The sequence below is a fragment of the Mytilus edulis genome, chromosome 1, assembly GCF_963676685.1.
Source record: "Mytilus edulis chromosome 1, xbMytEdul2.2, whole genome shotgun sequence".
NCBI classification, from domain to species: domain Eukaryota; kingdom Metazoa; phylum Mollusca; class Bivalvia; order Mytilida; family Mytilidae; genus Mytilus; species Mytilus edulis.
This window is the reverse complement of record NC_092344.1, coordinates 52,779,073-52,802,075: the sequence shown is the minus strand read 5'-3', so window position 1 is coordinate 52,802,075 and position 23,003 is coordinate 52,779,073. Positions and strand designations below refer to the sequence as shown.

The window sequence follows — 23,003 nt, the reverse complement described above, 5'->3', positions numbered from 1 at the left end:
CTTACTAAATACTACAAATAACTCTTCTAGTAAAAATATGCTATATTCAAATAAACAAAAGACAAGATGATTTATAAAATTTGAACAGGATATATAGAAATTAAAAACCAATTGTTCAGAGAACAATTGAAGGTCTTTCCACCAAAAAAAAAACATGTATTTTGATATGAAAATAAAATTTGGTTTTAAATGTCATTTCCAGCGTCAAATGATAGTTTATTGTACGCTGATTCCAAAAATATATGGTTTCTATACAATATTTGTACACAATATTTTTTAAATAAGGGAGATAATTTGTTACTTCCGGTTTGAAAAATGTTACTTCCGGTATTATTTGAATGTTTTCTTGACACTGATTCCAAAAATATCTGGTTCTACATACTTAAATATTTATTAAGTACAAAAAATAGCTACTTCAGGTTTACTCCAAGTCACTTCCGGTTGGCTTTTCAAAGGGTAAATGGCTTGAAACCTAATGCAAAAAGTCCCATGGCTTTATCATGTATACATATGAGATAAAAGCAAAGGTCAAAATCTAGAACGTCAATTTAGCCTATGACCTTGAGCTCAATTTCAAGGTCATCAACCAAGGACATCAAATCAAAAGACCCTAGATCTTAATTATATTTGGTTCATGAGTTATATCACCATATGCATATTTTTAAATAAAAGAGGGGAGAAAACCCTAATTTGATGAAAGCTTACCCTTTTAACCAATATGTATGTGTTACGACATGTCGTAACTAACAATTAAGTACAAATATGTTGTCTATATCTTGTATCGTGTTTAAAAAGTGGTGAAAATAAGCCAAAATTCAAATTTAGAAATGACCTTGTCCTTTGACCTTGACCCTATTTTCTTCTTTTTTTTTTTTGGACCGAGGACGTCAAATCAAAAGACCCTAGGTCTCTATCACTTATGGTTTACTAATTACAATTACATTTTACTTATTTTAAATACAGAAGGGGAAATAACTCTATATGGAGTTTCCGGACGCTTCGGTCAAAATTATTTTTAAGATCCTGAGTATAAAACGAGCAAATTGGTGAAATAATTTTGTCGTAATCTTTAACGGTTGCGAAGGAGATTTGTACACAAGGAAAACAGTGTTTGGGGAGATAACTCATATATTAAAAAGTGTTCTGTTAAACAGGGTGAGTTTCAAAGTCCCAATAACTGTTCGATATCATACGCAAAAAACCTAAGCGACATCTTGAGAAACAAAAAAGCACCGTCAGAAAAAAGTGGCGGAAGAAGAAAAAAATAATAATAATAATTAAAAACCGATTGTTCAGAGAACAATTGAAGGTCTTTCCATATCAAAGAAAAATTTTAAGAAGCTAGTTTCTTCAGACTGATGCGATAAATAATGGTTTTGATATGCTTGAAAGTGAAATAAAGGAGATCATATGCTATTTCTGGTTAAGTAAATTTTACTTTTGGTCTCGTATGATAGCTTCGTTCACACTGATTCCAAAAATTTATAGTTTCTATATACTTTTGCCTGTAAACCGAGACATAATTGACCACTTTCGGTTTACAGAAAGTCACATCTAGTCTTTAGTGATAAATTATTGTATTTAAATTACACAATATATGGATTCTGATTACTTTGATATGAAAAAAGTGCAAAAATAGCTACTTCAGGTTTTCTCAAGGTCACTTCCGGTTGTCATTTTTTTCAAGGTCATATGTCAACTCACCTTTTATACATCAAGGTAATATGGGTTTATAATGAACTTAGTTGAAGTTATAATCAAATAACGTTACTGTAAAACATTTCAGGGGCACTAACTCCTATAACATGCCATTTAATTGTATCAGACCAAATGTAACATATCTTCATTAAAATAAGGCAAACATTTTGCATTTTGTTTTTTTAAATATATCTTTTAAAGTGTTTGAGAAAATGCAAAAACAAGGAAAAGTCTAAATTTAGAACTTGACCTTAACCTTTGACCTTGACCTCATTTCTAAGTTAGGACCTAGGGACCTCAAGTAAAAAGGTTCAAGGGGTATATGGTTTAAGGTTTATGAGTTAAAAAAACATACCGACAAATTTATATTGTTAAGGTAGATAACTCCTATAAAATTTCGAATAGCTTCGATCCAAAATCATCCAAATTAGCCAAAAATTCATGAGGATGTAACGAACAATTTAGAAAAAGAATTTTGTCGATTTCTTATTTTGCTACGAAGGAGATGCACTCACTTGATAAACAGTGACTAGTGAGATAACTCTTACAAAGAAAATGATTCGGCTTAGCAGGGTGAAATTTAAAAGCGTATAAAATATACGATACAATATGAAAAATATCTAAGCGACATCTTGTAAAACAAAAATTTCAGAATATGGCGGGGAAAAATAATAATCAGAACAAATACAATAAGTCTTTCCACAGAAAACACAGAAAAGTGGAAAGACCTAATAATAATAATAATCAGAAGAAAAACAATAGGTTTTTCCACAGAAAAGTGGAAAGACTTAATTAATAGAAAATTTCTATTAATTTCAAAAGATCTTGCATTGTATAATATTTTTTGGGGTGTAAGATTTTGATTTTGAAAATAAAGACAGCAATGCCATGATTTGTTTAAAATGTCATTTAAGGGCAATCATATAAGGTATCAATCTATTGTTCCATGCATTTTGGTATGCATGTTGTCCATTTTTGTTGTTTTTGTTTATGTATGATACTTTTCAAAATAGAAATATATAAAAACTTTTTTTTGAAAGAATTCAATCAGTAATATTTCAAATGATAAATGAGATAAATGCATCATTTTTTCGATTTTCAGTTGAAGCTCATCGAGCCAAAGTTTTATGCAAAATTTTACTGAAATCGGTGACATAGCCAATTTACTGTAACTTGCTAGAAGCTAAGGGCGCACGTGCCCGTTGTCAATGAAATTAACAACGTCGTTATAGGTAAAATAGCGATTGAACAGTTTTTCATTGGTCAAATCAACTTGATTACTTTTCTGACGTTCGCCGTAACGATGAGATGATCAACGATAATCTATAATCATCGTACATACTCGTCTCTTGGTGTGTGAGGGTTGACATGATTTGAAATCCAAATATTGATGTGTCTCTGTTGGTTTGTAGTTAATATCTGTTGAGATTTCTCCGTTGTATTTGTTAGTACCAATATATTCAGAAAATACACTTTAGTGGTGCTGCTTTAAATGGTGAATATAGTTGAAGGATTAATGTTATCGATGACTCTATAGAGAGTTTGTAGTTCCATGGTGTTTTTTTTATTCCAGATCATAAAACAGTTTACTATATAACGTCTCCAATGTTCTCATATGCATGATGAAAATATTATTTCAAATTAAATGTTTAACAACTTATATACCCTAGATGTATTTGCATTGGCAAAACCTTTCGGAATTATGTCAAGTGGGGGTTTAGGGTGTTTTCAAACCAAAATTGTGTACATTTTTTGAAACAATTAAATCATCTTTTTATTGCACTAAATGCTGTTTTACATTGAATGCTGTAGGCTAAGTAAATTGTAAAACAGCATTTAGTGCAATAAAGATGATTTGTGATTGGGATAAGTTTAAAAACAATTGTATACTTTTAAGCACCAATCGATGTGGAATGTCGGTGTATAAACGTGCCATATCAAAACTCACTACTAAATAATGGTCACCAGTACGGCAGCAGTCCTTTTGTGCCAATTACTATTTTTCGGGGGTATCATTTGCACCTAATTTTGTTTTCCAAATGTATCAATTGCGCCAATATTCGGAACTCATTTGCGCCAATTTACCTGTACACATATCTGTTATAAAGATTAATGATTAATATTTATTTAGTCTTATTTTTGTCTTAAAAAGTATCATATGTTTGGAGACATTTCACCATGAAGATGAGCATTTATAGAGTAATGACTTAAAAAGCATTAGACATTCATTGTACAGAGAGAGAATAAAACTTATTGCTTTGCTGAATATAAGTAAAGATATGCCAATAGAGAAGAAAATAGATGCTTTTGTTGATTATGATTTAGCCACATATGTTGATGACTAAGTGCTTTGTTCCCACCATGCGTATGGGCTTTATTATTATTAGGAATTAATATGAACTGTTTTATGCAAATATCATCTTTCAATGTTTGTGTTTTTGGACAATGAAGTGAAGTAACAAGCTACTACATACATTAAATTGGGAAGTACCAATGTATCAGCAGTAATTTAAGAAGAAGATATGTTTCAGAAAAGATAACATTTGCCATGTAAACTGCCGGTCCTAATCCGAATAAAGGAGTAGGAAAGTCATTTTTCTTCTAATTGGCGCAATCGTAGGTTTTATTTTTGGCGCAAATGATACCATGTAATTTTAAAACATGTGGCACAAACGTAGCATTGGAGAAAAAAGTTGTGGCGCAAAAGGACGCATTTTTGGCGCAAACGAATCTCTCCCATCAGTACTAGTATGAGTAGGTAAGGGTTAAGGGACTCCAATGTTTACAGAGTAGTTTAAGTGTAAGTATTATGTCTATAAACTGAAAGACGCGATGTAGTGGACATAGTGGTCTGACCACAATAGGTTTAAACTTTAAGTCACTTGACGAGTTTAAAGTAATATCTTCGTCCCATTATTGTGAAATAACATTTTGAATTCTTAGACTATTTTTTATCCCAAAGTTCAAAGTTCAAAAGAAAATCTCCTTCTTTACCTGTTATACAATCGAAGTTTGAAATCAATGAACTAATAGTTCGCATAGTCCTCTCGTCAATATTTTCATCTAATTCTTTATATGTCCTCTAATTCAACTGTCGTAAGATCTTGTCTTAATACGCTTATTCTGTCTGCGTCTGTGATGATATAAATGTGGGTTTTTTTTTCTGTGTTTTTTTTTTTCAAGCTCTTTGTTGCATTTTGGGAATGTTTTGTTTTACTGTAGCCATATCATTTGGACAGTGGAACTTTAAAAGATGTTCTATGTAACAGTTTATTTAGGGGTATTGATATTCCTATTGTTATCTTAAAAAATAGTGTCAACGTCGTTATTTCTTACAGAACTGCTTAATTTTTATATATGCAATGCCTTTGTGGTTAGTATGAACAAGACACCTGTTTTAAAAAATAATCTTCTATTTCTAAGATAGGTTTATCAATTGTGGGTCTATTCTGCCACTTCATTGACATTTAACTTCTATCCGTTCTTTCCTTGTTCATTGTCATTTTTGTTCGACCAACTTCAATATCAATGTTCTCTTTTTTCGACTTTGTTAACGAGATCGATAAGATTGATTTGTATTTTGTTTATTGCATGATGTAATAAGCAACCAAGAAAACATATAAATATTGAAATATGAAATACCATTCCCTAACTTTCCCATAAATTATGAATTTCATGTGTAGCATATTCTTAAACCTTGTTTCATTTTTTAAGATTGGTGGTTTTCAATCTAAACATGTTTATACATACAATTTGTTTTAACATAGAACATCTAATCTTTTTCAGATAGCGGTATGTTGGGCAACTGCAAGGGTTGTAATAATCGACATTTAATTAACAAGAGGTGTAATTGCAGTAACTTGATGATGTCAAAAACATCCTAAGCACTAAATAAAATATATTTTTTTATATTTATGATGAATAACAATTGAATCACAGACAAAACAATAGGTGATCTCGCATTTTTATCATCTTCACTGGAATTTTTGGAAAACGGCGTCATTTATAAAAAAAAATCCGACATCAATATTTCGAAGTGCTTTTGAAACGTATCTATTTATATCTGTTTAACAGATTTTCATGTTTTCATACAAAATAACATTATTCAGAAGACACAATATTCAAAAATGCTGTCATCTTGTAAAATTAGAAATCGTCTGTCCTTGACCTTTCATTGTGATTTGACGGAAACTGCACCATACGCATACATATTTGACGACCTGGCAAAAATAGTACAGATGATGTGCTTTGGAATGGTATATGATTAAGACGTATGATAGGTGGTGCATAAAAATGATTTTTTTTGGTTAATGTCACTCGTCTTCAAGTTACTAGTCAACCGTATTCGTCTCCAGACCCACCACCTTAAACAAGGATCGACTGAGATCTCCCCCAGTTTTTGCTGGGGTTTGTGTTGCCTTTTCTACTATTATTTGTCTGTTTGTCCTTTTTCTTTTTAAGCAAAGGCGTTGTCAGTTTAATTTCGATCTATGAGTTTGAATGTCCCTCTGGTATCGTTCGCCCCTCTTTTATCCCATATAAAGCACCATGCATGGTATGATGACTTTTCACATGTTACTATACTTTCTAATACATCTATTACAAAGTCAAGACGTCCTGTTTGCTAAAATAGCTTTTTGGACAACGGTGTTTATATATCTCAACTTGTACGATTCGCTCGTGTATGTAACAATGTTTTCGATTTTAACGAGAGAAATTTATGTATTACTGAAAAATTATTACACCAGGGTTTTCGATATCACAAACTAGTCAAAACATTTACTAAATTGTATCATCGGTATAAAGACATCATTCGTAAATATAGCTCAACATGCAGACTTCTAATACGTTCAGGTATTTCACATCCAATTTTTTATGGTAATATTCTTTATAAAGCACAAAGGTGTCAGTATTCACCTCAGAAACTTACAAAACCTTTGAATAGACTTATTAAGAAGGGATATAATTACGATACTGTTGTCAAGTCATTAAAGATTGCATATTTTGACGTTAATATTGAGTCACTGATAAGGTCTTTGCATCGGAACTAAACACATTTATTCTAAAAACAGTTGTTGGCATGACACGGGTTATGTTCTTCTCATATATGTTATGATGGTATTATACTAAACCCCTAACGGGAAGGATTGTGCCTGATGTTCATATGATGAAATCATAATCTTTCAGTCAGTTTAATTGAAGTCTGGAGCTGGCATGTCAGTTAACTGCTAGTAGTCTGTTGTTATTTGTGTATTATTGTCATTTTGTTTATTTTCTTTGGTAACATCTTCTGACATCAGACTCGGATTTCTCTTGAACTGAATTTTAATGTGCGTATTGTTATGCGTTTACTTTACTACATTGGTTAGAGGTATAGGGGGAGGGTTGAGATCTCACAAACATGTTTAACCCCGCCGCATTTTTGCGCCTGTCCCAAGTCAGGAGCCTCTGGCCTTTGTTAGTCTTGTATTATTTTAATTTTAGTTTCTTGTGTACAATTTGGAAATTAGTATGGCGTTCATTATCACTGGACTAGTATATATTTGTTTAGGGGCCAGCTGAAGGACGCCTCCGGGTGCGGGAATTTCTCGCTACATTGAAGACCTGTTGGTGACCCTCTGCTGTTGTTTTTTATTTGGTCGGGTTGTTGTCTCTTTGACACATTCCCCATTTCCATTCTCAATTTTATTGAATGAGATATTAGAAAGTTCTTACCTGGTGCAAATCCTATTACAAACAATGCTAGACCTAACACCGCCATCCAAGAGTACTCAGTTGGACAATAATTATCTGCCCAGGTAAAATATTTCATATCATGCTCGTAGTTTGTTTCATTACACCGGAAATTAACAGTACCATTTTGAAAATTTGGATCTGCATATCTTTCAGGGTGGTCTGAATACACGGGAAGGCATGACCCTGTAGTAGTTGGGTTGTCTTTAATATAACAAAACCCACAATCTTTATTCCTGACACAAGGATCGCATTTCCTATAAATATATTTGAAAGTTTTCACGTCATAATAGAATGGAATAAACTGACAACAATTATTAACTTAAAGGCATATTTCCATCACAACTAAATTTCACTTTTAATTTTTCTGTGATAAAAAAAAAACTAGTAAAAGTGTTGAAGTCAAACTAGAATGGAATAATCTGAATCCTTATATCGTTGATATGTCAAGTCAATGCACTATTATTGTCTTTATACTACAATATAAAAAAAACATTTTCAATTGTTGTTTAATGCGTTAAGGTTATTTATACTACACTCGTTCTATTTGAGCAGTCAAAATGCGTTGACCGTATATTTCTATGTCATATACAGTCACTGACCTGATATCACTTTTCCTCATGAATATTTAAATAGAAATTGTCGAAATTATATTTAATTATTCATACGACCTCTTCAACCTGTTCTTGTTTCAAGTGTAAACAACGATGCGTTTAACGACTCAAACTTGTTTCTTTTACAATTTTTGGGAAAACATATTTCACTTATTAATATTTTTTGTTTGCAACCTATAAATCATTATGTTTTATGTTTATTGTTGATATTTTAGTCTGTAAACAAACGAATTCGTTCACCATTGATTGCAGTTTTCAACAGGTAATGATGTACATTTCATCGTGTTGTATATTTCTCCGCCTGTGTGATATGAGGTTTTTTTAAAGGGGGATTTCCCCTAATATTTAAATCAAATAAATAGACAATAATAGTGCATTGACTTGACATATCAACGATATAAGGATGAGGCTTAGAAACGGGGAAACTTAGAAACGGGGAAATGCGAGGCTGTGCCGAGCAATTTCCCCGTTTCCGGCCGAATCCTTATATCGTTGATATGTCAAGTCAATGCACTGTTATTGTCTTTATACTGCAATCTAAAAAAAACATTTTCAATTGTTGTTTAATGCGTTAAGGTTATTTATTTGATTTAAATATTGGGGGAAATACCCTTTAAAAAGGCCTCACATCATGCTCGCGGAGAAATATACAACACAATGAAATTTACATTTACCTGTTGAAACCAACACTCGATGGTGAACAAAATCGTTTGAGTATGGAATTAAATATCAACCATAAGCATAAAACATTTAATTTGCAAAAGAAACAATGTTGGGTCGTTCCACGCATCGTTGTATGCATTTGAAACAAGAACAGGTTGAAGAGTTCGTATGAATAATTCAATATTATTTCGGCAATTTCTATTTAAATATTCATGAGGAAAAGTGATATCGGGTCAGTGACTGTATATGACATAGAAATATACAGTCAACGCATTTTGACTGCTCAAATAGAACGAGTGCAGTATAAATAACATTAACACACTAAAATTGAAAATGTTTTTTTTTAGATTGCAGTATAAAGACAATAACAGTGCATTGACTTGACATATCAACGATATAAGGATTCAGCCTCGCATTTCCCCGTTTCTAATCAAAATTGGTGTAGAGACAAATGGTAATTGTTAGATAAAATATCTTAAACGTATGACACTTCTATGAAACTATGAAAAACAAATATTTTACTTGTAAATGTTGAAATTGGAAACTAAATGTTAAACACACACACCAACCATGTGCATGTGTAATATTGTGGCTTTGTTTACTTAATTTACGTACGATCTTACGGTCTTTTTTAAAAACTAATGCAAATCTGAAAAATATCTGTAAAGAACCACCCGATAAAAGTACATTATCTAGAAATTAACACTATTTGGAATAGCTATATAATACGGCATATATATAATAACTTTAATATGCTTCAGCTATATGTGTTACAGGGAATTTGTAAAATGTGGGATTTTGTAAAATCACTGGACTAATCAGTGATTGTGTAAAATCACTAACAGTTTCAGTGGTTTTGTAAAATCCTTAAAATTGTTAGGGATTTTACAAAATCACTGAAAATAGAGCTAGGGATTTTGTGAAATCCCTGATTACAATAAAGTATAACATGCTATTAGAAATGTGTTTTTCTTAATATAAAGATAGACCAGATGAATGATCACTAATGATTTAGAAATATATTTGTTTAATAAACACTATGAGCTAGAACTTGTGTATAATGATAATGACTAAAAGGCATTTAAACGGGTATTTAGACCACTCTGAATTTGCTTATTTTTGCAAGACAAGTTTGGGTGACATCCCTACCACTATAAGATATTGATATGTGAATTTTCTTAACTATGCTGTAGACAAGACATACATAATATTTTTAAAACATCTTCATCTGATGGATATCGTTTTTAACAATTTTTTCAAATCTTCACATTGAAGAACTTCATACCTTCATTTATCAACAAACTATTTACTTTATTTGGATTAAAATAGTTGAGAAATTTTAGAATCTGATTCTAAGTTATACCACTTTGTGATATGCACAATAAGAAAAAATAAACCTCTTTCAAAGGATCTAGAAAGGTATTACTTAAGTTGACATCAATTGCAGAACGTAAGTCTTCGAGACTAAAGGTTTCCAATATTTGAATATAAGTCAAAGTTGAGCATCCTGTATAAACCCCTGTTTATTACGAAGTTCCAAACGTTGTATGGTATTTACTCCTCTCAAGCTTTCTATTTATAAGGTTGGAGCGTTTCTCGATGAAGTTATATTCGAAAGAGTGGTTCGGGAGTGCAAAATTTATTATTTGTTTATTTCATTTACTAGCACTAGGTCGATCCCGATTGTGGTGGACTGCTCAGTAGTAAGTGCTTTGGTACTGACATGATAAATAATGAATGTGTTTAGAAACTAAGGTTCCTACTCCCTACGTCAAATTGACTTTAGACGAGGGTCTCTTCCTTGTTAACTTGACATAACTTGTTGAGAATGTCAAATATATCGATGGAGTGCAACTTTACAGAGGTAATTTATCAATGGGTAGCAGTTAGCATGTAAATGGACAGGGATGGATCCAGCCAATTTTAAAAAGGGCCAACCCAAGATAAAGGGGGGGATCGAACCAAATGTTCCCATTCAAATGCAATGATCGTCCAAACAAAATGGGGGTTCAAATCCTCGGACCGCTATTCCCTTGGATCCGCCACTGATGGGTCATTAATGTTCATTTTCTACAGATATGACTGTGAAAACCGCGTTTTGGTGAATTATACTAATGATCAAACGAGGTTAACGTCTAAATAAGATGTGAAATATATATAAATGTGTTGTGATTTTTTTATAAAACATATGAATGAATTTTGGCGTAAATAAATATAAGAATGGGGGTGTTTTATTAACCCCAACCGGACGTATTATATAGCATTCGAAAGCTTGTCATCTGTAATTTCTGTTTTGTTTGGTTGTACATTTTGTTTTGCTATGATGGACAGAACACTCGATGATTTGAGAGTGTTGTATTTGATTCATACTTTGACGAATGATTTACTTAGTATATATGATAAATATATATACAAATAGGTTTCGTAGCAAATATACTTTATAATTTTTTAATTCTAAAGTATAAATAAGCATGATAACTTCAGAAAGACTTACGAGTATTCACATTTACTTAACAAGGTTTCGTTAAGTGAAACAGGTGGCGTATGGATAACTGATAACTGAAAGCCAACAGCTAGGACAATCAGTGCAATGATTATACCTGCAATAGTATAGAGAAAAATATGTTTACTGACTGCAAAAATAAAACATTACTGTAATGTATGGTTTATGATAAGGACAGGAAGTATGTATGTGACGGAATAATATACCTGTTGTGTGACTCGCAAAATTGTTCTTGTATTTCCTGCAAATTGCCAAAATGCAGATATATATATATATTTTATTTAGAAAACTACCCCTTTACATCGGGGGCACCAGTCATCAGGGTAGAAGTGATGGTGCGTCTATACTATATTATTTACAATTATATACATTTTAGTTAATGGTTTCATTATAGAATGTCTTTGAAACAATAACATACATGGCACATTAATAAGACAAAAATAGAGATTTCTAAAATACATAATCATAATAAAAAAAAACCAATTTATAGAATGTTAAAATATACATGTAATTAAAACACTCATAGACAAATATGACCATGCAGCATGTATAAAGCATAAAAACTAAGATCAATCAATATATAATAGTACATACGAGTAAGTTAACTCAAAGGTTTATTGTGGTTCAACCATAGTTTGACGTAATCTAAATAATTCTAAGAGATACATTCTTCCATAAACATCATAAAATGAACCAATTTCATCGTTAAAAGCATAACCAATATCGCCAACTAAAAATAATACTTGTGCACGTGGCGACAGTTCCAGAAAACTTACATTTCTATCATTTAAAGAGGCAAATAAGGTGAAAAATTTAGACCTGGTTTGTTCAAGAGATGTACACCCGAGCAGAAAATGTTCTAAATCTTCTGACTCCCCTGAATCACAAATGGGACATAGGTTGTCCTCGGACATATGCATTCTAAAGAGAAACTGCTTTAATGGCAAATAATTTGTTCTTGCGAGCAGTTTAAGACGGGATGCATTAAAATCGCTTATGTCCTCTAAGTATAGCTGGCTACCTGTCTTAATATAGCAGTGCTGATACAAATCAAGGCTGCTTTTAGTAGTAACATCAATAATTAAACTTTCCCTACCATATTGACAGTTAAATTTATTAGACCCAATACTTTCCGTGTAGGTGTTCATCTCTTGAACATATTTCCAGACACTTTCGTTTAATTGAACCATTTCACTAAAGACTCGCTTGCACAGTCTATCGTCTGGTAGGTTATTAATCCTTTTAAAGTACGCAACTTTTTGGCGGGTGATAAATGCAGATACGGGTTCCCATCCAAGCTCGAGAAGGAGAGCGGAACGGGGAATATTCATTTTAGTGTTCATAATGATCTTAGCTGCGCGGTATTGCCAACTGTCGATGATCGATATATTTGTAGCTGAAAGTGGCATTCAGACGGCGCATGCGTGTGTTAAAGAAGGCCGGAGCACCGAGTTCCAAAGGGCGTCTCCAAATTTAACACGGTTAAAATTTCCATGCTCACCGAGGACACGTAACAAATAGTTCAGCATATTATCCATCTTATCTTTCAAATAGTTATTTACATGGAAATTTGACTTTAGTGATCTATTTATGTAGTAACCGAGGTATTTATATTCGTTCACTTCCTCGATATTTACATCACCAAGAGACCAGACTCGTTCCGGACTTAACCGCTTCCCAACCACTAGAACTTTAGATTTCTTATGATTAAATTTCAAGTTCCATTTAGTTGCGAAATCGTGTGAAATCCGAAGTAACGTCTGTAAGTCTTCTGGCGATTTGGCAACAAGTACAACGTCATCTGCAAATAGGAGACAATTTATAAGTTGTTGCGAAAGATCAAAACCTACACCGCTTTCATTAAGCATATCAACCAAGTCATTCATCATTTCAGATGCCGAGAAAAATAAGCAGTTTTTTACCTTTTTGTGATAGGATATTTTTCAGTTCCTGCCCTGCAAGAATATATATTTCTTAAATCTTCTCCACATAAGACTTTCAAAGGATTCAAAGGAAGAGTATGGATTCAGTTTATAAAAAGGAGATAACGAACTTATTGGAAAATAGACAAAAATAACCTAAAAAAAGAAGAGAATAGTAGGTAGCTGGAATGTATAAACATAAAGAAAATAATTTTTAAAAAATATGATAGAGAAAAACGGCATACAAATGCAGACATGGTGACCATAAATTGTACATACATTGTCAGAATACATGTACGTATATATATAGATAAATGTAACTTAAACAGTCGGTTTCTCATTTAGCAGATAATATTTTACCTATTAATGCGGGCTTCAAACATTGCCGATTATTGCTCCCGTTTGAGACCAGACAGCGATACGACACGAAAAGTGAAAAAGTCGGATTAGTATCCTCAATTATCTGGAATGTCCTATTATTGTCTGAACGCAGTCGTTTTAGTTCGTAACAGATTCCTACTGGTCGGGAAGGGTCCGAATAGTTCGACAAATCACCCCGACAGTTAGGTGCGTCCCGTAACATTCGGGGAAACTCAGCCGATTTTGTCTAGTCGGATTACAATCGTGCTTATGTCGTGACAGATTCTGCTGTATCGGATCGTATTCCTAACAATGTGCTGTGTATTCGGGACGGTGTCCTGTGGAACGGGAATGATCTGGAGAAAATTTTCATTGCAATTTTTCTGCCGATTGAGTCCAGATTGCATCCAGATCTTGTCGATTGAGAACCGTTTTTGCCGACACCGTTCCGAAACAGTCCCGTTATTAATTCTAAATTCGTCAATGATACCCACGTCAGAGTCCTGACAATTACAGAATACAATACGACTGAGACCAGACAAAGTCGTTTGCAATGCGATAAAGCGGACCGTGATAGGATTACGTTCCGACAGTACCTGATCATCCCGAGTATGCCGACAGTTTTCGAACGGATAACTTCCGTAAGCGTCGGTTCACTGTCTTGTCACTATCTGATCTCTGTCGGATTACATTCGGTAGAATCGGGACGCTTCCTGAACAATATCTGATTGTTGTCGTGATTGAATTATTTTTTTACAAATTTTAATTAAAGTTTGAATTTTCCATCCACGATTCATAGGATCTTGATCATACTTTTAATAAATCTTAATCGGGAATGGTCCTGTCAAGGACGGCAGTAAAAATCGTGAATGTGTGACCCCAGCTTAACATCAGTTAAACAATACAAATACTTGAACATTGAAAATTTCGAGTTTGTTGCATTTCCGTCAAAAACTTTGGTTTTAATTAATAGTTATCAAAGGTACCAGGAATTGATTATATTTTGATACGTCAAACGCGCGTTTCGTCCACATAAGACTCATCAGTGACGCTAAGATCAAAATACAAATAAAGCCAAACAAGTGCGAAGTTGAAGAGCATTGAGGACCAAAAATTCCAAAAAGTTGTGTCAATAACAGCTAAGGTATTGAAACCCCTTAGTTATTCGAAAAATTCAAAGTTTTGTAACAGGGAATTTATAAAATTGACCAATTTGTATTAAGGTGACATCAATTGCAGAATGTAAGTCTTCGAGACTAAAGGTTTCCAATATTTATTAAGAATTGATATTCATGTCAACACCGAAGTGATGACTACTGTGCGTTAACATCGTTTGTGCGTTATGGGCCATCGTTAATTCCTTTCATTGTTTAGCGAGCGGTTGAAAACATTTTATGCAGTATTGTAAATTAAATTCTTATCATTGATCATTAGAACTGTGATTAAGCACCTACAGAACAAAAACATTTTCTAGTTTATTCTGCAAAATGACGATCAGGAAGACGATTGATGAAAAGTAATAGTGCAGGGATACAGACGGTCCCCTCTATCTAGAAAGTGTACGTCATAAATAAACTCATCATAGATACCAAGATTAAAATTTTATATTAACGACAGACTGAGCGTCTGTCGTTAATATAAAATTTCGTCTTCAAAAGACTCATCAGTGACACTCGAATAAAAAAATGTTAAAAGGCCAAATAAGTACGAAGTTGAAGAGCATTGAGGACCAAAAATTCCCAAAAGTTTTGCCAAATACAGCTAAGGTAATCTATTCCTGAGGTAGAAAAGCCTTAAGTATTTCAAAATTTTGTTAACAGTTAACTTATAAATATAAATAAAGGCGTGCATAATTGACGAACTTTTCACGAGAAGGACTTTGACAGTCGGATTCCAGATATAGAGTAGCAAAGTGTGTTGGTTGTGATTCGGGCATTGGGGTCTTCTTCATTACGGGTTGGTACATATCCTACGAATCATTTTATCAAACTAGAAATATAGTTGAACAAAATAAGGTAATTTGGTAGAATCACTTTTAAATTTGTCCTTAATCGATCTAAAACGATATACCATTAAACATATGCATAAATGTCTCAAACACAATCATATCAAATCTCCTTATTCTCACACACTCTATAACTAATTGTTCGTGGAGAATTTTGTAATAAAATTATATAAATAGATATAAGAAGATATGGTATAAGTGGCAATGAGACAACTCTCCATCCAAGTCACAATTAATAAAAGTATACCATATTAGGTCAAAGTACGGTCTTCAACACGGAGCCTTGGCTCACACTGAACAGCAAGCTATAAAGGGCCTCAAAAATTACTAGTGTTAAACCAGTCAAACGGGAAAACCAACGATCTAATCTATATAAAACACAAGAAAAGGAAAACTTATGAACCAAAAGTTCACCAACATTTTTAAGTAATGCTCAAGGCCAAACTGTTTCACAAATCTTATTCCTAATAAAAACTTTTGAAAAAAATATAGATGAGAAAAAGACTGGAAAAATTAGAGGAATATATATAATCCTTCAGTAAAAAAGAATTTGCTTTTTTATTACAGCAAATTTCAATCCACCATTGTCCGTATAATATGCCAGTACAAAAGAACCAGCTCCTGTTGTGTTAACACCATCGTGGACTAACAGCCAACCAGCAAATTATCAGTAATTATCAGTGGTTGTAATAACATAAGCGGTACCAATTTAACTGCACCAGGTACGCATTTCGACAATTGATGTCTTCTCAGTGATTCCCGAGGACAAACTATTTAAACGTTGAACAGCTAATAGGACAAAAATGGATTTTAAGGAAAGAATGACCAAAGTAATCTCTTGAACAAATTAAAATGTAACTACATTAATTAACTTTGTAGCATGTTAAATGATCATTCATCATAATTTTAAAGTAGTTTTTTTTAATCGATGCATACCAACGAAGCTACCCAATGTCAATATTCTTCTTCCGGCTCGCTCAACCAAATAAATTCCAAGAAATGTTGCAAGGAAGTTAACAGCAAACGGCACGCAGACTAACCAGATTGCTAATTTTGACGGAAATCCTGACATTCTCAAAATACTGGCACTATAGTATCTACAAAACATATAATTAATCAATAAGAAAATCATGCAATCAGAGAATATCATATAATGGCTTTTCTAATAACACATTTATATCTACTGGAGACACCTATATCATTTTTTATGGATAACGGTGTGGTACATTGAATAAAACCTAACAATACATGACTGTGTATAATATAAATCTTATGCCTCGTTCACACGTACATTTAATTCGAATTGAATTCGAATCGAATGCGAATCGAATTCGTTAATCGCGTCCACACACTCTTCTTTTTTTAATTGGCTAATTCGAATTAACTAATTCGCATTAGAAATATGTTTTTGTTAACACAAATTAAAAGTTAAGGGCATACGATACAGTATTTAGCGAATTTGACGCGCATTGCAATTCGAATTAGAATTGACGTTAGGACGTTAAACGTTTCGAATTGCGAATTAAACTAATTCGAATTAGTTAATGGGAATCGAATTCGAATTACGTGTGAACTCAGCATTAATATAAAAAAAAAAGATGTGGTATGATTGGCAATGAGAAAACTCTTCAAAAGACACCAAAATGACACAGGTCACCGTACGACCATAAACAGGCCCCAAAATGTCAACTGTAAAATAATGCAAATGAGAAAACTAACGGCCTCGTTAATGTTAAACAAAAATGAACGAAAAACGGCCTGCAACAATGAGCAAAGCCAATACCGCATAGTCAGCTATAATAGGCCCCGAAATGACAAATGTATAACAATTCAAAGGAGAAAACTAACGGCCTAATAATGTATACAAAGTGAACGAAAATCAAATCTATAACAGCAACAAACGACAACCACTGAATGACAGGCTCTTGGCTTGGGACAGGCACATATATTCAGAATAAGGCGGAGTTGAAAATGTTAGCGGGATAACAACCCCCCCCCCCCCTCTTACCTGGAACAGTGGTGTTACAGTACAACATAAGAACGAAATATAAAAAATCAGTTGAAAAGGCTTAAAGGATTAATACAAATAGAAGTACATCTAACACCAACATAGAGTTGACGTGGCCGAGAACATCCCAACAACAAAAAGAAACAAGTTTAATACAGATATGAGATTACTCGCAGTAGCTGACAACTAGTTCAAAGCCATTAACAACTAATAAAAAAATCATGCATCTATGACTAAATCATCAACCAGTACACATCTAACATCCACAGATTTTGTGCAAAGACTTCATAAACAGTCAGAGAAAAACTTGACCTTGTGCAATGCAAAGTACAGGTATCGACAAATTGTAGAATCATGAAAGTGCATATTAATGTTAGAATAATATTTAGTTTGCGTTTAATTTACTGATAACACATTTTAAAGTTATTTCGAATAAAAATCAAAAATATTAGTCATTCCTTAAAATTAAATTCTGAATTCCATTTTAAAAGATTTAATCATGAAAAATGTTGATGACGTCATGGTCACATGGTCACATGACAAAACTGTAGCTATGAGCTGATGGACAAATCAAACTTTCCGCAAATCAGAGGACGTGTTACATCCAAAATTGAATCATTGAGACATACAGAGCACACATATAAAAGTATTTTCAAATATTCAAACCTACTTTCAGGAGAAAAGAACTATTCCTTTAAAAAAAAAAGCAGAAATACCTGAATAATAAGATGGGTAATGAAATAATTAAGGCATGTACAAGACAGCATTTATAACAGTGGAACTTATCTTAGATAGAAATAAGAAGATATTGTATAAGACAACTCTTCATCCAAGTCACAATGTGTTAAACGTAAAACCATTATAGGTCAAAGTACTGCCTTTCATACAGAGCTTTGACTCACACCGAACAGCAAGCTATAAAAGTTCCTAAAATAACAAGTACAAACAGGAAACCAATGGTATAATCCAAATAAAAAAAAGAACCTCATCAGCATACGAAAAACACTTATGAACCTTATCAAAAAACGAAAAACACTTATGAACCTCACCAACAAACGACAACCACTGAATAATAGACTCCTGACTCAGGACAGGTGCATACAATTACAGCGAGTTCAAAAATACCAACAGGTGTTAACGTTTGTTTCGTGCAATTAATGTCAGTACATTTCTCCATTTCTTCAAAAGTTCTGATCATTCATTTCATATAAAAGACTGTTTGTATAAATTAATGTTCAAAATAACACTTAGTTTTACAGTTCATATTTCATTTAGAATATTTATCATCTAAATAACACTACATAGTTTCTCAATTTAGCATGAAGGTGCTTTCTTGGTTCGGATCGGCCTCTCTTTTCGTCCTTACGCAATCATGTGTGTATCTCCTTTGGTTTGGAATATTAATTGTATTTGCAAGTACAAAAATGTATCAATTGTGAAGAATCACGAAACACTTTTCTTCCGTCTGATTTCCGCTGAGCTCCAAATGCTTGATCGTCAAGTTGTATATGATAATTCTGTGGCGGATCCAGAACTTTTCATAAAGGGGGCACTTACTGACGTAAAAAGGGCCCATTCCAGTCATGCTTCGGTGATTATCGATATAATCAACCAATTATTTTTACTGTTAAAGGAAGGGCCCCGCCTCCCTAGGCCTTCTGGATCCGACTATGGATATGCGGTTAGGGTTTGTATGAAATTGACTATTTATTCCTTTTCTCTTCCTTGAAATAGACACGTTCAATGACTTTAATAAAAAAAAATCTTTTCTGTGAATGTTTATTAAAATGTCTTTGTTAAGTATTCCTTGTCTCCTTGTTAATGTTATCGATTTTATTTCTGTTCCGTATGGGGTCTTATTTAGTCTTCACTTCTCTACTCGTTATATCTGGTCCCTTATATACAAATATAATTGTTCGGCCCTGAATTCATTTGGTTCTTTTAATGTATCTTCTTCTTTTATTTGTAGTATACCTATTTCAATTAGTTTTACCTTCCTATGAGTGGTGGTGAATTAGTTTTTTTTACTTTCAACACAACTATTCTTGTTTATTTTCCTCGTATTGCATGTCTCACTGTTGTAATGAATTCCTGTTTTAAGCCTCGGTCACACCTTACCGGATAGCTCGAACGGATGCCTAACGGATAACCTTTTTTCAATCATTTCATGTCCGTTAGACGTCCGTTCTTATCCGTTAGACGTCCGTCCATATCCGTTGCATGTCGGTTAAGCGTACGTTTTATCCGTCGGCGTCCGTTCAGCCTCGGTCACACCTTACCGGATAGCTCGAACGGACGCCTAACGGATAACTTCTTTTCAATCCGTTCATGTCTGTTAGAAGTCCGTTCTTATCCGTTAGACGTCCGTCCATATCCGTTGCATGTCCGTTAAGCATACGTTTTATCCGTCGGCGTCCGTTCTGTCCGGTGGAAAATTTTGAGCATGTTCAAAAACATGATAAAATGTCCGTTGAACGTCCGTTAGGCGTCCGTTTTGTACGGTACTCGTCCGTTTCGTTTCCGTTTTGTATCCGTTACGTGTCCGTTATACATCCGTTAGAGGTCTGGAAGATAAATTCACCAACGGACTTCTACTGGACGTTTAACGGATAAAACGGATGTTGAACGGATGAGAAACGGACTTCTACTGGACGTATAACGGATAAAACGGATGATGAACGGATATGAAACGGATAAATGCAAATTGAAAATTTCGCGTCAGAATTGACAATTATTGGTATGTCAGATTTCTTAAAGTTCACGAATTCTTGTTATTCATAATCGATCTTAGAGTATAGGCACGCCTTCACAATCAAGCAGTTCTTATTCATGCATGCAGGCCAGACACTGCCCTTTGGCGGAATTTTGAAGAATAAACCAAAACCAGTTACACAGAAACATTTTGAATATATATGCGATTTACATGTATTATTATTGTCACCTTTGATTTTTCCGTATATCATTCATCCGTTTTATCCGGTACGCTTCCGTTAGGTGTCCGTTTTATGTGGTACTCGTCCGTTTGGATATACGTTCGACATCCGTTCAGTCCGGTACGTGTCCGTTTCTCGTACGTTGCATATCCGGTGTGTGTCCGTTATGCATCCGTTACACGTCCGTTTTATTTGGTCAGTACATCAACGGACTCCCAACGGATAACAATTTTGTCAACGGACAACTTTTATTTTCATCCGTTAGGCGTCCGTTCGTGCTATCCGGTAAGGTGTGACCGAGGCTTTACTAGTAAACTGTTTTGTAAAGTACTCAATTAGGTTGAAGCATGCTTCGCAATCTGGTTCTATTTTTAATTGTACATCGTTCATCATCACAGTTTCTGTTTTGTCTTCAATGGTATGTACAATTATTTTCTTAACTGCTCCTAAATTAGTCACTAAACTTCTAAAACTCCTCTTCTGAAATATCTTTTTCGTCTGTGTCTAACATTCATTTTTTTTAAATGCCTGCCTTGATTTCTTATAATGTGTCTAAGTTTTTTTTTCTTTAATCGGTTACTACTCAGGTTTACGGGTTGCAACTACATCAAAAGATGCCTCTTCTAACATATGTTACACTGTTTACATAAGCTTCAAAATTTTTAATACGTTAAAACGAATATGTTTTCCCATCATGATTACAATTATTCATATTTTTGCATGCCGTAATTTCTTTGTTTTCTTCCATAGTTTGACACTTATGCTATTTCTCTGGCTCTTGTTCATGTAAATCTCTCATGTCATGTAATACTATCTGCAATGTCGCATCTTCTATCTGGTGCATTTCATAAAATATGTCAGCAAGGGTCTACTTTATGTTAATCTGATAATGACGTGTTCTTAATTGTTATCATAAGTTGTGTCAAATACGGCTTAGGTAATCTATTCCTGGGATAAGAAAATCCTTAGTTTTTTTTCGAAAATTCAAAGTTTTGTAACAGGAAATTTATAAAAATGATCATATAATTGATATTCATGTCAACACCTAAATTTTCAAACTCAAAATCAGCAGCTCTCTTTTTTTAGTCTTGCCGTGTATGCCACTGTTGACTCTCCATTAATAGGCCTCATTTTCAGAAATGGCTTATTTTCAAAATCCGAATGCAGATTGCAATTAAGAATTGAATGCTTCTTTTTGTAACTTTATTGGGGTGTAAAAGCGTTGACCGAAGTTCATTTTATGCGCAGACACGCTTGATTCTAAAAATGTGCGCACGGTCAACGCTTTTACAACCCTATGAAGTTACAAAAAGAAGCATTCAATACTTGTTATCACATCTTTAGCTAGGATCATGAAAACACGATTTTGATCAAGTTTTTATTTAATGTACCTGTGCACTTTATTGGAGGACATTGTGTCATCATGAATGATACATTTTATTGTGTAATGAAGTTGTTACGCGAGATTGCAAGGTAGCCAATCAGAATAACGTGTTATAATGAAACATACATCTAATGTAATTATTTGGTATTATAAAGGCTTTAAATCGAAGTTGATTATGGTTTCAGATTTATCTAAAGGCTTTTATAGCGTAAGTGACATTTTGTCAACACCATCAAGGTGTGGTCACGTATCTCTATCATTTGATAATTAGACTAAAACAACATAGTTTTTTGCACTAGATGACAACAGCTTTCGGTGACTTTTTATGTAAATTAAACTGTGTTGTTGTGCATCGTTTCAAATTTGAACATTTCTAAAATTTCATTAGAATTTATCAAGAAATAAATTTCTAAAATGAGGTAGTCAGTGATTATTTTAATTGTACTTTTTATTTTCAATAAAATTCCCTAAAAATAGAAAGATATTTTGTTGAATAACTGCTTAGATATTTGTTATAGTTCTCTCAGATACGGATACAAATAATAACGTAACAATTTCTGGTAATATTCGATCAAAAATATATGAAAAACCAATATTTGTGAGAAAAAAAATAGTTTATAAGTGTTTTAATCATAATTTTTATCTTCTAAAAATTTCCCTTTTTACAATATCTTAGTTAAGAACTGGTATCGGTAAATTACAGGTAGATATCAATATGCCAGTCCTTACGAGGACCCCTTAATCCCTTATGTTGTTTTAGACTAATTATCAAATGTTGGAGAATCGTAAGTAAACCCATATCGAAAGCGTTTTTGCTTGCTATAAAATAACATTTCACACTTTTTTATAATCTAGAAAGTGAATCAGCAATAATGGAAGCATAAACATTTTAATCTGTAAATGATATCAACAATAATTGGCATTTAAGTTAGTAGAGGTAACCCGTACTTTTTTACTTGTCCACTAGGCGACGTTTTTTTTTTAAAGATAACAATGGAGCATCACGTCCGCGTCTGTATCATTTTAATCAGTTGTTCCGTGTTTTATTGAAAAAAGCACCGTCAACGTGCCAGTGGTATTTAAAATTCTGTGAATACTTCTACTACATAAATGTCAACTACATATCAATTGACCTAATTTATTGATATAGTGGATATTTTTGGTTATATGTAGTTGACAT

The 23,003-nt window shown here is 33.3% G+C and overlaps 1 protein-coding gene across 2 annotated transcripts in view; it reads right to left on the bottom strand.

Moving 5' to 3' along the window:
- The window catches only part of LOC139484848 (proton myo-inositol cotransporter-like), a 50,553-nt gene that overhangs the window by 3,674 nt on the left and 23,876 nt on the right, over positions 1-23,003 (bottom strand). For both annotated transcript variants that reach the window (XM_071268859.1, XM_071268849.1), the window contains 3 exons: positions 16,435-16,595; positions 11,203-11,308; positions 7,414-7,688 (listed from right to left, as the gene is read on the bottom strand). In XM_071268859.1, the coding sequence (XP_071124960.1) occupies positions 7,414-7,688; positions 11,203-11,308; positions 16,435-16,595 (542 nt within the window). The remainder of the gene's footprint in view (positions 1-7,413; positions 7,689-11,202; positions 11,309-16,434; positions 16,596-23,003) is intronic.